This window comes from Chiloscyllium punctatum, chromosome 29 (assembly GCF_047496795.1).
Source record: "Chiloscyllium punctatum isolate Juve2018m chromosome 29, sChiPun1.3, whole genome shotgun sequence".
NCBI lineage: Eukaryota > Metazoa > Chordata > Chondrichthyes > Orectolobiformes > Hemiscylliidae > Chiloscyllium > Chiloscyllium punctatum.
The window spans coordinates 7,357,239-7,373,804 of NC_092767.1; the positions used below are offsets into that span (position 1 = coordinate 7,357,239).

Here is a 16,566-nt window from a genome sequence, read left to right on the forward strand (position 1 = left end):
GGGGAATCGGTCTGGATGGGTTACTCTTCGAAGGGTGGGCATGGACTTGTTAGGCAGAAGGGCCTGTTTCACAACTGTCGGGATTCTGTGACGCTTACCTAATCACTATCTGACCCCATCTCTATTAAAATGCTGCTCCAGTAACACAATCATTAAATATTACATTAACTTAATCTCTCAAAGTCCATACTGGCTCTTACACTGTCTTCCTTCCGGTCTTCTCAATCTGCTGCTTCCTTCTGTCCTTCCGAATCTGCTGTTTCCTTCTGTCCTTCTGAATCTGCTGCTTCCTTCTGTCCTTCTGAATCTGCTGCTTCCTTCTGTCCTTCCGAATCTGCTGTTTCCTTCTGTCCTTCCGAATCTGCTGCTTCCTTCTGTCCTTCCGAATCTGCTGTTTCCTTCTGTCCTTCCGAATCTGCTGCTTCCTTCTGTCCTTCTGTATCTGCTGTTTCCTTCTGTCCTTCTGAATCTGCTGCTTCCTTCTGTCCTTCTGAATCTGCTGCTTCCTTCTATCCTTCCGAATCTGCTGTGTCCTTCTGTCCTTCCGAATCTGCTGTTTCCTTCTGTCCTTCCGAATCTGCTGTTTCCTTCTGTCCTTCTGAATCTGCTGCTTCCTTCTGTCCTTCTGAATCTGCTGTTTCCTTCTGTCCTTCTGAATCTGCTGTTTCCTTCTGTCCTTCCGAATCTGCTGTTTCCTACTATCCTTCCGAATCCGCTGTTTCCTTCTGTCCTTCTGAATCTGCTGCTTCCTTCTGTCCTTCTGTATCTGCTGTTTCCTTCTGTCCTTCCGAATCTGCTGTTTCCTTCTGTCCTTCTGAATCTGCTGCTTCCTTCTATCCTTCCGAATCTGCTGTGTCCTTCTGTCCTTCCGAATCTGCTGTTTCCTTCTGTCCTTCTGAATCTGCTGTTTCCTTCTGTCCTTCTGAATCTGCTGCTTCCTTCTATCCTTCCGAATCTGCTGTGTCCTTCTGTCCTTCCGAATCTGCTGCTTCCTTCTGTCCTTCTGAATCTGCTGTTTCCTTCTGTCCTTCTGAATCTGCTGTTTCCTTTTGTCCTTCTGAATCTGCTGCTTCCTTCTGTCCTTCTGAATCTGCTGTTTCCTTCTATCCTTCCGAATCTGCTGTTTCCTTCTGTCCTTCTGAATCTGCTGCTTCCTTCTGTCCTTCTGTATCTGCTGTTTCCTTCTGTCCTTCCGAATCTGCTGTTTCCTTCTGTCCTTCTGAATCTGCTGCTTCCTTCTGTCCTTCTGAATCTGCTGCTTCCTTCTATCCTTCCGAATCTGCTGTGTCCTTCTGTCCTTCCGAATCTGCTGTTTCCTTCTGTCCTTCTGAATCTGCTGTTTACTTCTGTCCTTCCGAATCTGCTGTTTCCTACTATCCTTCCGAATCTGCTGTTTCCTTCTGTCCTTCTGAATCTGCTGCTTCCTTCTGTCCTTCTGTATCTGCTGTTTCCTTCTGTCCTTCTGAATCTGCTGTTTCCTTCTGTCCTTCTGAATCTGCTGCTTCCTTCTGTCCTTCTGAATCTGCTGCTTCCTTCTACCCTTCTGAATCTGCTGTTTCCTTCTGTCCTTCTGAATCTGCTGTTTCCTTTTGTCCTTCTGAATCTGCTGCTTCCTTCTGTCCTTCTGAATCTGCTGTTTCCTTCTATCCTTCCGAATCTGCTGTTTCCTTCTGTCCTTCTGAATCTGCTGCTTCCTTCTGTCCTTCTGTATCTGCTGTTTCCTTCTGTCCTTCCGAATCTGCTGTTTCCTTCTGTCCTTCTGAATCTGCTGCTTCCTTCTGTCCTTCTGAATCTGCTGCTTCCTTCTATCCTTCCGAATCTGCTGTGTCCTTCTGTCCTTCCGAATCTGCTGTTTCCTTCTGTCCTTCTGAATCTGCTGTTTCCTTCTGTCCTTCCGAATCTGCTGTTTCCTACTATCCTTCCGAATCTGCTGTTTCCTTCTGTCCTTCTGAATCTGCTGCTTCCTTCTGTCCTTCTGTATCTGCTGTTTCCTTCTGTCCTTCTGAATCTGCTGTTTCCTTCTGTCCTTCTGAATCTGCTGCTTCATTCTGTCCTTCTGAATCTGCTGCTTCCTTCTATCCTTCCGAATCTGCTGTGTCCTTCTGTCCTTCCGAATCTGCTGTTTCCTTCTGTCCTTCTGAATCTGCTGTTTCCTTCTGTCCTTCTGAATCTGCTGCTTCCTTCTGTCCTTCTGAATCTGCTGTTTCCTTCTGTCCTTCTGAATCTCCTGCTTCCTTCTATCCTTCCGAATCTGCTGTGTCCTTCTGTCCTTCCGAATCTGCTGCTTCCTTCTGTCCTTCTGAATCTGCTGTTTCCTTTTGTCCTTCTGAATCTGCTGCTTCCTTCTGTCCTTCTGAATCTGCTGCTTCCTTCTATCCTTCTGAATCTGCTGTTTCCTTCTGTCCTTCTGAATCTGCTGTTTCCTTCTGTCCTTCCGAATCTGCTGCTTCCTTCTGTCCTTCTGAATCTGCTGCTTCCTTCTGTCCTTCTGAATCTGCTGTTTCCTTCTGTCCTTCTAAATCTGCTGCTTCCTTCTGTCCTTCTGAATCTGCTGTTTCCTTCTATCCTTCCGAATCTGCTGTTTCCTTCTGTCCTTCTGAATCTGCTGCTTCCTTCTGTCCTTCTGTATCTGCATTTTCCTTCTGTCCTTCTGAATCTGCTGTTTCCTTCTGTCCTTCTGAATCTGCTGCTTCCTTCTGTCCTTCTGAATCTGCTGCTTCCTTCTATCCTTCCGAATCTGCTGTGTCCTTCTGTCCTTCCGAATCTGCTGTTTCCTTCTGTCCTTCTGAATCTGCTGCTTCCTTCTGTCCTTCTGAATCTGCTGTTTCCTTCTGTCCTTCTGAATCTGCTGCTTCCTTCTATCCTTCCGAATCTGCTGTGTCCTTCTGTCCTTCCGAATCTGCTGCTTCCTTCTGTCCTTCTGAATCTGCTGTTTCCTTTTGTCCTTCTGAATCTGCTGCTTCCTTCTGTCCTTCTGAATCTGCTGCTTCCTTCTATCCTTCTGAATCTGCTGCTTCCTTCTGTCCTTCTGAATCTGCTGTTTCCTTCTGTCCTTCCGAATCTGCTGCTTCCTTCTGTCCTTCTGAATCTGCTGCTTCCTTCTGTCCTTCCGAATCTGCTGCTTCCTTCTGTCCTTCCGAATCTGCTGTTTCCTTCTGTCCTTCTGAATCTGCTGCTTCCTTCTGTCCTTCCGAATCTGCTGTTTCCTTCTGTCCTTCCGAATCTGCTGTTTCCTTCTGTCCTTCTGAATCTGCTGCTTCCTTCTGTCCTTCCGAATCTGCTGTTTCCTTCTGTCCTTCTGAATCTGCTGTTTCCTTCTGTCCTTCCGAATCTGCTGTTTCCTTCTGTCCTTCTGAATCTGCTGTTTCCTTCTGTCCTTCCGAATCTGCTGTTTCCTTCTGTCCTTCCGAATCTGCTGTTTCCTTCTGTCCTTCTAAATCTGCTGTTTCCTTCTGTCCTTCCGAATCTGCTGCTTCCTTCTGTCCTTCTGAATCTGCTGCTTCCTTCTGTCCTTCTGAATCTGCTGTTTCCTTCTGTCCTTCCGAATCTGCTGCTTCCTTCTGTCCTTCTGAATCTGCTGCTTCCTTCTCTCCTTCTGAATCTACTGTTTCCTTGTGTCCGTCCGAATCTGCTGTTTCCTTCTGTCCTTCTGAATCTGCTGTTTCCTTCTGTCCTTCCGAATCTGCTGTTTCCTTTTGTCCTTCTGAATCTGCTGCTTCCTTCTGTCCTTCTGAATCTGCTGTTTCCTTCTGTCCTTCCGAATCTGCTGCTTCCTTCTGTCCTTCTGAATCTGCTGCTTCCTTCTGTCCTTCCGAATCTGCTGCTTCCTTCTGTCCTTCCGAATCTGCTGTTTCCTTCTGTCCTTCTGAATCTGCTGCTTCCTTCTGTCCTTCCGAATCTGCTGTTTTCTTCTGTCCTTCCGAATCTGCTGTTTCCTTCTGTCCTTCTGAATCTGCTGCTTCCTTCTGTCCTTCCGAATCTGCTGTTTCCTTCTGTCCTTCTGAATCTGCTGTTTCCTTCTGTCCTTCCGAATCTGCTGTTTCCTTCTGTCCTTCTGAATCTGCTGCTTCGTTCTGTCCTTCTGTATCTGCTGTTTCCTTCTGTCCTTCCGAATCTGCTGTTTCCTTCTGTCCTTCTAAATCTGCTGTTTCCTTCTGTCCTTCCGAATCTGCTGCTTCCTTCTGTCCTTCTGAATCTGCTGCTTCCTTCTGTCCTTCTGAATCTGCTGTTTCCTTCTGTCCTTCCGAATCTGCTGCTTCCTTCTGTCCTTCTGAATCTGCTGCTTCCTTCTGTCCTTCTGAATCTACTGTTTCCTTGTGTCCGTCCGAATCTGCTGCTTTCTTCTGTCCTTCTGAATCTGCTGCTTCCTTCTGTCCTTCTGAATCTGCTGTTTCCTTGTGTCCTTCCGAATCTGCTGCTTCCTTCTGTCCTTCCGAATCTGCTGCTTCCTTCTGTCCTTCTGAATCTGCTGTTTCCTTCTGTCCTTCCGAATCTGCTGCTTCCTTCTGTCCTTCTGAATCTGCTGTTTTCCCTTGGCAGACTGCTATGATTTTTCTTTTTTTACAGTGAATATCTTTGGATAAAATTTCTTGATATCTTTAATATCTTTTACAGGGGCCCTGTAAGAGATTTCTTTGAGAGTGTTGCGAGCCCTTTCAGATGCCATGTACTCTCATGTTCGATGGACTAATTTTCAAACTAATTTTTAATCCCCAAGACTCATAGCCTCTCATTAATCCACTGTTGTCAAATTCAATTATTTTTTTTTGGTATCCCGGGCAATATTTAAATGAATTGGTTAAATTCAAATACAGTTGCCTTCACATCAAAACACTACCCGAAGCTGGTTCCACATGATCAATTCTCAGCACTGTCTGCACTGTCAGCTAGTCACAGGCTCATGTACTATCACAACCTGCGCTGTCACAAGCTCAGAAAAGGCACCTCTCTCTTTCAGTGACCATACACTCTTTTGACTTCATGATACTATCTTGGAATAGTTTACAATAAGTGGTTAAATAATATATGATCTTGTTAAGTATTGCAATAAAGTGAAGTTATGCTAATTCTTCTTTTTGTTATATTTTAACTGTGTTATAAGAATAAAGTGTGTTTTGATTAAAGGTTAGTGGTGGACCAATCAATTGAATCTGGAAAACAGCATCTTATACTTGCCTTTTAAAAAACAATAGGAAGTAAGGTCTAGGTTATCTCCATAATGTATGTTTGGAGTCTGGTGTCATCCATAACAAGGCATAATTAGCTTTCACCATTCTCCTGCTGACTGCCATGTAACACTGAGCCATCTAACTTCCTTTGAAAACCTTAATTGAAACTGCCTACAAGACAGTCACTGACATTGCATTTTAGACCCAACCACAAGCAGCAATTTGAAATATTTCCACACATCACTTCTGCTTCTTTTACCAAAGACTTCAAATCTGTGTCTTGTCGTTTTCAATCCTGTCAGCATTCTGCCAAGATCCACCCTGTCTGTGGTATCCTGACTTCTTGTGATTTTGAAACTGCCATCAAATCTCTTGCCAGGCCTTTTATCTCCAAGGCCAACAATCCATCTGAGATTCATTGGTCTTCCAGAGACAGATTGAATAGTTTAGGTTCAAACTCTATTGAGTTTAGAGGGAAAGGAGATCTAGTTAAGGCATGTAAGATGCTAAATGGGATTGAAAAAGAAAATGCAGAGAAGATGTTTCTCCATGGAGGGCAATTCAGATTACAGGTCACAGTTTTACGATAATGGCAGCGCAATTAAAACAGGAGAAATTATTTATCTTAAAGGGTCATGAATCCATGGAAATAATGACCTCAGGGTGCAGTGGATGTCAGAATTTTGGCTTAATTTAAGGAGGCGATAAACAGGTTATGAATGAGTAATGTGTTGAAGAGAATGGGTAGGAAAGTGGACTTGAGGCTGAGATGAGATCAGCTGGGACTGTATTAAATTATGGAATAGGCTCAGGGGACTAAATTGCTGACTCCTGCTCCTATTTCTTATGTTCCATTTTTCATTATAGCTCAGAGCGAGGTATGTTGACCTGTGGCCATGTCAGTCAATGACAATCTAATGACACAAATCCAGTTTATAGCTTTTGGCCCAATTTCCTGGAGTTTATGGCAATGGAAAACACTGCGTAGGTAAGATAAAAGCTTTTGACTCAAACACCCATTCTAGCAGTGAGTGTGAGTCTTTGATGTTCTTCTGGGTGCAAGTAATTCCCCTTGATTGAGCTTTTAGCTTTCTGCTTGTTATCTTAAATCAATCCCATCTTTGTTATAGACCAGTCTACTGATGGAAAAGGTGCCTCCTTTCCCAACTATATATGGCCCTGATAAATTTATGCACTTCGATTCGTTCTCTGAGCAACAGTCTACAGTCTAAAGGGAACAACCCCAGTCTCTTCAATTATTCCTCATAGCTCACAGCATCCTGATGAATCTCTTTGCCATTGTCCTGTGTAATCACTCCCTCCTATAAACTGGGGATAAGATATGGCCTAACCAGCATTTTATGAAGTTCCAGTTCACCTCCTTGCTCCTGCAGTTGATAAAATAAGGTAGCCCCATCTACCATCTTAACCACCTGACCTACCAGTCCTGCTCCCTTCAAGATCTGTGTATATGGACAACAAACTCCCACAGGTCTTCAGTTCCTCCAGAATCTGACCAATCAGAATGTGATCCCTTCCCTTGTCATCCCTCCCCAAGAGCATTATATCAGGCTTTTCCATGTTGAATTATATTTGCCACTGCTCTCTCCATGTAACCAGTCCATTGAGGTGTGTGAGCAATTTATGGATATTGTCCTAACTACTCAACACTCACAATTTTTGTGTCATCTGAGAACTTATTGATCTTATCCTCTACACACATCACAAACAACCATGGACCCAGCACTGAATCTATTGCAAACAGACATCCATTCTACCATTAGTGTCTGCTTCCTATCTCTCAACAATTTTCAAATCCAACATGTCACTTTACTTTGGATCACACAGCCTCTTACTTTCATGACCTGGAGATGTCAAGGACAGCTGATGCTGGAAGCCAGGGTCAGTAGATGTGGAACTGGAGAAGCACAGCAGGTCAGACAGCATTGGAGAAGCAGGAAAGTTGACGTTTCAGTCCATGAACTTCATCAGGACTTGAGTCTTGAGGGCAGAAGTTACACACTTAATGGTAGGTCCTGTTGGGTTTGGCCAATCAAAGAGACCTGGGAGTGCAGGTGCATGGTTCCATGGAGATGTAGTTGCAGGTAAGGAAGGCATTTGGTATACTTGCCTTCTTTGATCAGAACATTGAGTATAGGAGTTTGGGAGATTGTGACTGTACAGGACATTGATTAAGAGAAAGTGAGGACTGCAGATGCTGGAGATCAGAGTCAAGGGTGAGGTGCTGGAAACGCACAGCAGGTTTGCAATAGCATCAGAGGAGCACGAGAATCAACGTTTTGGGCATAAGCACAGACAGCCTCACACTGGGAAATATTTTGGTTCTGTTTGAAGAAGACCTGACGAGTTTCAATGAGACCTGTAAGATAACCCAAACTGGAAGGAAGAGAAACACGGAGAAAAGATGCTATGGAGGATCAACAACAGGACAAAGAAAACTGAGCATTGATTATGCTTAGAAATCAGAATTAGGTCAAAAAGACAAAGCTAAGGACGCTCCCCTTGCATGTTTATAGCATTCTCCAGGTAGATGACTTAAAGGCACAAATAGACATACATGAGTTTGGTTTTATTGTCATTACAGATACATGGCAACCTAACGATTCAGGAATATTCAATATTTAGGTAATACAGACATGAAGGAGAAAGAGATCGAGTTGTGCTGATAATAAGAGTTAATAACTAAGTTATTTGGGGAGATCTCAGATTTGAAGACCAATGTATGTAATCTGTTTGAGTGGAGCTGGAAAACAGCAATTGACAGCAGATATTGGTCAGAATTATTTTTATCAGCCAACAAATGATACTGGTGGTGTGGATCATGGTATTAATCTGGTGATGGAGGTGCGTTTAGCATGGGCAACACGATTATCAGATGTGACTTCAATGCTCAAATCTTTCCTAGTTTTTTTTCACCTCTGTTCCATTTAATCTGATATTGCAATGTTCCCAATTATCAGGGAGGTTTAAAAAATGGATTACAATACCCTTTTTATTTTCATAGGTGGCCTACTCTGCTAACAGAGGAGTGGAATGGGGTGAGGGCTGGTCTGGGCTGAGGTATCCACTACTTGGAGACAGTTGGTAGGCTTTTCCATGCCTCTGGTTCAACTCCATCTCCCCATTCCTGACGCTTCACACTTCCAGTTGGAAGATTGTCCCAGATTTCCAAAAGCAAGAGGAGAGGTCTCCTGTACTTATGAGATCTGACCCCAGGGATGGACTGTTATTTTGGGAAAGCTGCCTGATCCTGGGAGGATCTCCTTTAGTGGGAGTGGGTCCTTGTCTGTTCCTGGCAGGGTGTGACACTAGGGAGGAGTCTGATCATGGCATTTCAGTGATTATACAATTGAATGTGGCCCAATCACTCTAAGAGTGTTATCCCAGCAAGGGACTGCTTTTCTTTCAAGAGAGTGTTAATGGCTGAGATCACCAATCCTGGTTATCATTGTGTGTGATATGGGGTTTGATGGAGATACCAGGTGGGTCAGAGTTAAACCTGCCAAACAGATTGAATCAAACATTTGTGACCTCATGAAAGTAATTACATTTCCAATCTGCACTTATGGGTAGCTGATTACCCGATCCCTATAAAAATGAAAATGGGTTTTTTTGGTGGTTATGTTATGCTGTTTAAATTTCAAACTCCCATGCTGGGTTGTTAGAACATAGAACATAGAAGAATACAGCGCAGTACAGGCCCTTCGGCCCTCGATGTTGCGCCGATCAAAGCCCACCTAACCTACACTAGCCCAATAACCTCCATATACCTATCCAATGCCCGCTTAAATACCCATAAAGAGGGAGAGTCCACCACTGCTACTGGCAGGGCATTCCATGAACTTACGACTCGCTGAGTGAAGAACCTACCCCTAACATCAGTCCTATATCTACCCCCCCTTAATTTAAAGCTATGCTCCCTTGTAATAGCTGACTCCATATGTGGAAAAAGGTTCTCACTGTCAACCCTATCTAACCCCCTAATCATTTTGTACACCTCTATCAAGTCACCCCTAAACCTTAGAACTTTTCTCCAAGTGCCTCAGCCTTTCCTCATAGGATCTTCCTACCATACTGGTAAACTTCCTCTGCACCCGTTCCAGTGCCTCCATATCCTTCCTATAGTATGGCGACTAAAACTGCACACAATATTCCAGATGCGGCACCAGAGTATTATACAACTGCAGCATGACCTCAGGACTCAGTTGTCATAAAATCCTGGTATTATTGTCTGAGCTGGAAAATAAGTTTAGTAAATATATTCTCTCTTTTTCTCCCCTCTAATCTCTTACAGTTAATTTACTGGGAATTGTGATACTGTCCAGGGGAAAGTGTGGCCTCTCCAACTGCATCACTCGCTACTTGGTGGCCATGGCGACAGCGGATCTAATGTTCATTAGCATTGGAATCATACCTTTGCGAGTCTGTTTGTACTTTTCCCCAGGGCTCATCCTGCACCTAACCCCTGTGTGTCGTGTAAATTCTTTCCTACAGTCTGCAGTCACAGACCTTTCTGTCTGGTTCACCGTCACTTTCTCCTTCGATCGATTTGTGGCTATTTGTTGCAAGAAGCTGAAAACAAAATATTGCACTGAGAAAACTGCAGCTGTGGTTTTAGCAATCACTAGCTTCTTGCTCTGTATAAAGAATATTCCGTACTATTTTATTTATGAACCTGTGATAATAATTGATAGTATACCATGGCACTGTACTGTGAAGCCAAACTCATACATTAACCCTTGGTGGGTGGCATTTGACTGGTTTGATACAGTCTTAATCCCATTGATCCCATTCGCTTTAATTCTGTTGGTCAATACTTTGACTGTCAGACACATTTTAGTGGCCAGTAGAGTGCGGAATGGACTCAGGGGTCAGAGCAATGGAGAGATTCGCAGAGACCCAGAGATGGAGAGCAGAAGGAAGTCTGTGATTTTACTTCTGGCCATATCAGGCAACTTCATTCTTCTGTGGTTGGTTAATGTTATAGAATTCATTTATTATAACATCCAAGGAACAGATCCTGCGGATTACACCCCACCTGAATATATATTTGAACAAGTTGGAGAAATGCTACTGAATTTAAGTTGCTGTACAAACACTTTTATTTATGCTGTGACTCAGTGCAAGTTCCGAGAGCAACTGAAGAATGCGATGAAATATCCAATCACAACAATTATTCAATTAATGAAGAAGCAAAACAACTGAGACTCATCTAGAGGAGGGTGGCAGCCAATTAGTGAGTGATGCCCAATGTTTGATAGCCAGTTGAACCAATCAGAGAGCTCTGAATGATGCCTACACAGCAGCTTCAACAATTCACGGAGATCTGACAATTACTGACAGCAACATCTACAAAACTGGGCATGACTGACAGCCAAGTGAACCAATCCTATAATCCTATCATTGTCCACCATCAGCACATCTACTACAAACCCATAGCTCCTCCCACCCAATGTCCTGCAAGAACTCCATCCCATTCTCCCAATTCATTCACCTCCACTGGATCTGCTGGGACAAGGAGACATCCCAGATGTCCACCTATTTTGAGCATTGTGCTTTTCCTTTCTCCATCATCCAGACAGCCCACTACCGCACCACTTCCATTCCCCGTTCCACTGCTGTAAACAACCCCCATCTCAACACAATAAGGACAGAGACACCTTTGTCCTCACCTACCACCCCACTCGTCTCCGCATGCAACACATCATCCTCAAACATTTCTGCCAGATCCATATAGACCTCACCTAGAACATCTTCCCCTCCCCTCCCCTCTCAGCTCTCTGCCAGGACCGTTCCCTCCAACAGTCCTTGGTTCCAGCTGCCCCCACCGCCGAAACCCCAGGTACCTTCCCCGGCAACCAGAAAAGATACAAAACCTGCTGGTACACCGCCCTCCACCTTCACCTCCATTCAGGGCCCAAGACACTCCTTCCAGGTGAGACAGAGGGTCACTGTCTCTCCTCTAACCTGGTTTACTGCATCAGATGCTGCCAGTGTGGTCTTCTCTACATTGGGGACACCGAACATAAACTTAGGGAACGGTTCGCTGAGCATCCCATCCTGGTCAGCCGGCGCTGAAAGGACCTCCCAGTCTGAGCCCATTTCAATTCCCCCAACCACTTCCTTTCCAACATGACCATCCTTGGCCTTCTCCACTGCCAAAACAAACCACGGCGTCTTTTGGAGGAACAACACCTTATCTTCTGCCTGGGCACCCTGCAGCCCGGAGGACACAATATTGAGTTCTCCAATTTCAAATAACCTCAGTCCCCATCTCCCGACTCCCTTCAAAGCCATTTCCCCCCACCCTGCCCCCTCCCAACCCTTCTACCGCTCTCTGCCACCAACCGGATTCATTCCTCCCATTGACCAACTAGGTCATACCCTCTACCTGTCCTCACCTATCCCCACTTCACTACCCTGCCCCTGCCACCCCCTTTATCTGCAGGTCCCCCCACACCCACCCCCAGTCCTGAAGAATGGTTACACCCACTTCTCTACCTCCTGATGCTGCCTGGCTTGCTGTATTCTTCCAGCCTCCTGTCTGTCTAATTAGCAGATATCCTGTCAGCCATGTTATGACTTTGACGGTTTTAACCAATCAAAATGGGACAGGTTGTAATGGGTATTCCTTTTGTCCAATGGTTGCTGAGTTCTTGCAGAGTAATGGCTGCTTTAACCAATCAGAAATCTCCAAACTCCCCAGCAGACCCAAGAACAGTAAGAAAGTAGCAAACACAAACGAAGCACTTTGATGCTGGAAATCAGGAAGAACAAAAGAGGCTGGTTCCTGCTGGTGAGGATTGCTGGACCTGAAACGTGAACTCTGCTTTCTTTCCACAGATGCTGCCAGACCAACTGAGTTTTTCCAGCAGTTTGTGCTTTTGCTTGTGACAATGAGAAAGATGTTTCAACATTGACATAGAAACATGAACAGAAAAGCTAGAAACATTCGGATCATCGTGTCCATGTTAACAAATAGCTGGCTACAATCATCCAATTTTCCAGGTTTGCTTACAAAGTCCTGGAGGTTGTGGCAAAGTAATTGAAAGTGGAATGAACCTCCTGAAGAAGTGGTGGATGTGGGTCCAATTACAACATTTCAAAGCTATTTGGATAGATACATGAGTAGGAAAGGTTTGGAGGGATATGGGCCAGGTGCAGGCAGCTGGGACCTATGTAGTTTGGAATGATGTTCAGCATGGACTGGTTGGACCAAAGGGTCTGTATGACTCTATTTAGGTGCTGCTTAAATATTACATCAGTTTCCGACTCAAACACATCATCAGGCATGGCTTCCATTTTCCAACGACACTCTGAGTGATAAGCCTAGTCCCAAACTGTCCTCGAAGCCGTCTTCATCGAAGCATAAATCTGTGCCCCTGGTTGTTGAATCCTGTATTGATGGAAAAAGGAAATGCCTTCTGATGCACCCCATCCATCCCCTCATGACCTTATAAAATGCCCTCCCTGATTTTAAGCACTATCCGTCTAGCAATAATGACACTATTCTGTTTGCCCACTGCACCTACATACTAAGCTTCTGTGATTCATGCACAAGGACACACAGATCCCTCTGCACAGCAGCATCCTGCAATTTTTCACTATTTAAATAGTAGCCTATTTTGACCAAAATGGATGTATTTGTATTGTGTCGCAATAGCCTTACCAGATCATAGGACTGCCCTCTCATTATAGAGAAGCAACTGGGGATGATTTCACCTGAGGGGCACCAGACCTTGAGCAAGGGAAGTGGTTGTGAAAGAGCATTCTCCATACCAACCTCAAACCAGTGAGGGGAATTGAACCCAGACTGTTGGTATCATAATGCTCTACCAACCACCAATCCAACCAAGCGAGCTAAACTGACTCCCATCAAACTCGATGACCTCACATTTACCAACATTGTACTTCACCTACCAGATCCCTGCCCACTCACTTAACCTATTTATATCCCTTTGCAGATTTTTAGTGTCCTCTGCACTGTCCCACTCATTTCAGTGTTATCTGCGAACATGGATGCACTACACTTGGTCCCCAACTCAAAATCACCTTGGTTAAATCATGAAAATATACCAATCTAGGCAAGAGTGAGGACTGCAGGTGCTGGAAACCAGAGTCTAGATTAGAGTGGTGCTGGAAAAGCACAGCAGGTCAGGCAGCGTCCGAGGAGCAGGAAAATCGATGGTTCGGGCAAAAGCCCTTCATCAGGAATTCCTGATGAATGGCTTTTGTACGAAACATTGATTTTCCTGCTCTTTGGATGCTGTCTGACCTGCTGTGCTTTTCCAGCACCACTCCAAAAATCACCAATCTGGCTTCTGAATCACTTTACCTCCCTGCCCTCTACCTTCAGGGACCTGTGGATTTGTATCCCAAATACCCACTGATAGTCACTACTTTGCATGGTCCCACTGTTCACGGTTTCATCCTTGTTTGCCTTCCACAAGTACACAGCCTCTCACTATTTCCCAAGTTGAATTCCATTTGCCATTGCTCTGCAAAGCTGAACAATCTGTTGGTACTCTCCTCCAGTTTATGCCATTCTCCTCACTATTGATCACCTGGCCAATGTTCATGTCATATGCAAACTTCTTCATCATAACACCTGCAGTTATCTCCAAATTCTGAAAATACACCATAGACAGCAAGGGCCTCAGCACCAAGCTCTGTGGAATCCTATTGAAACACACTTCAAATAACCAGCTGCCGGAGGAATTGGTGGAGGCGGGTACAATTAAGACATTTAACAGGCACCTCTATAACTACTTGAGAAGGAAGGGTTGAGAGGGCATGAGGAAAATGTTAGCAAATGGAACTGGATCAGTTTAGGTTATCTGGTTGGCATATACGAATTTCTGTGCTGTATAATTCTAATGCAGAGAAACATCACTCTGCCGTCTCCCTCAGTTTTTTTGCGTCTCAACCAATTTTGCATCTAATATCCAACTTTCCCTTACATCCCATGGTCCTTTACTTGATCAGTCTTCCATGAAGGAATTTATCAGAAGTTTGCTCAAATCCATGTAGCATTAATCAACTGCATTACCCACGTCAACAATCGTGGTTCCCTCCTCAAGAAAAACAAGTCTGTCAAACACAGCCTTGCCTTATGAAATTCTTACTTGCTCTCCCTGACTAACATCAGTATTGACAAGAATTATTTTTAATAACTTCCCCATCACTGCTGTTACACTGATTGGCTCTAATTACCTGGTCTACCACTTTCTCCATTATTGTGACACTTGGATAATGCTAGCAGTTCCCCATTATCTAATTGTTCAGTCTATCCAAACATAACCATACAAACATAACCATACACACACACACACACACACACACACACACACACACACACACACACACACACACACACACACACACACACAATAATGACTGAGACCAATCTGGGCGTTAACTTATGCTGTAAAATGCCGTCACTCTGTGATAGTTTGAAACAACTGACATATTTTGAGTGAGGATAAGGCATTGGTGAGCTAAATAGAATGACTTTATTTCTAAATAGCTTTACCTTGGGTCAACATTGAAACATTCAACATGGACAACAATCTGGAGGAGTAAAATCAGTGCAATGAGAGGATTTTCAAAACAAAATAATTCATGAGAAACCATTGACAGATTGAATAAAGGAAAACTCATAGAAGCTGTTTAATATTGTCAGAGCAAGAGAATAACTGGAGCAAGTGTTCGGACCCATTACAGACCACTGTGGCTCTCTGCTAGTGGATGGGTCAGACATGGACACAGTCTTCAGTGAATAATTTGCATTTGTACTCACAATTGAAAAGGACATCAGAGTTATGGACATCAGATTGGATAGACTGAACAATTAGATGAAATTGCTATAGAGTGGAAATACGAGGGAGTTCAGTTGCCCTGAAAAAGGATTAACCTGAATGCATGTTTGAGTTGTATCCTGTTCTGTCAGTGAAGTCAAGAAAGGATAGATGAAAGGCTCTATCAATAATTTTAAATTCTCTCAGTCCACAGATGAAGTGCAAGATAATGGGGAAGTCTACGTGAGTGCATCGTTATTTGAACGTGTGGGTGTGAGAGTGTGTGTGTATGTATGAGTGAGTCTTTGTCTGTCTCAGTGTGAAGTGGGCATTCCAATGAATCCAAGCGAATGATTTTAAAAGGATCAGCATATTCCATGTTAAGACACAAATGTCCATCTTGGGAATAAGTGAGAAAGGTTCAAATGTTGGTGGATGTAAGCTACCACATGTTAAAATAATTCCAGGTTGAAATTAATCTGACAACTGAGATTAGATGGGATAAACTGCCACTAATTTCCCCAGTCTGGCAGACTGCTGACTATAGATTCGCTAAGTACAATTCCAAATAAAGACTGAAGATCCATTGACACTGATACCGACAACCCAACACCTCAACACAGCGCTCAACTCCTCCTTGATGGATTCCTGACCCAACACTGCAATCCCCCACCCCAACTGATCCCTACCCAACACTACAATCACTCCACCCTGACTGATCCCTACTCAACACTGTAATCAGCCCTCCCTGACTGATCCCTACCCAACACTGAAATCACCCCTCCCTGACTGATCCCTACTCAACACTACAATCACCCCTCCCTGACTGATCCCTACACAACACTGTAATCACCTCTCCCTGACTGATGCCTACTCAACACTACAATCACCCCACCCTGACTGATCCCTACACAACACTGTAATCACCCCTCCCTGACTGATCCCTACCCAACACTACAATCACCCCTCCCTGACTGATCCCGACCCAACACTACAATCACTCCACCCTGACTGATCCCTACCCAACGCTGTAATCTCCCCACCCTGACTGATCCCTACCCAACACTGTAATCACCCCTCCCTGACTGATCCCTACCCAACACTGTAATCACCCCTCCCTGACTGATCCCTACCCAACACTGTAATCACCACTCCCTGACTGATCGCTACCCAACACTGTAATCACTCCACCCTGACTGATCCCTACCCAACACTGTAATCACCCCCCGACTGATCCCTACCCAACACGGTAATCTCCCCTCCCTGACTGATCCCTACCCAACACTGTAATCCCCCCTCCCTGACTGATCCCTACCCAACACTACAATCACCCCCGACTGATCCCTACTCAACACTGTAATCTCTCCACCCTGACTGATCCCTACCCAACACTGTAATCACCCCTCCCTGACTGATCCCTAACCAACACTGCAATCACCCCTCCTTGACTGATCCCTACCCAACACTGTAATCACTCTACCCTGACTGATCCCTACCCAACACTACAATCACTCCACCCTGACTGATCCCTCCCCAACTCTGTAATCACCCCTCCCTGACTGATCCCTACCCAACACTGC

At 44.6% G+C, this 16,566-nt stretch overlaps 1 protein-coding gene across 1 annotated transcript; it reads left to right on the plus strand.

Annotated features, from left to right (window-relative positions):
* Positions 1–9,560: 9,560 nt before the first annotated feature.
* Positions 9,561–10,394, plus strand: LOC140454382 (cysteinyl leukotriene receptor 1-like). The gene has a single exon (XM_072549089.1). It carries the CDS (start codon positions 9,561–9,563, stop codon positions 10,392–10,394), a length of 834 nt encoding a protein of 277 aa, XP_072405190.1.
* The last annotated feature ends 6,172 nt before the right edge of the window (positions 10,395–16,566 follow it).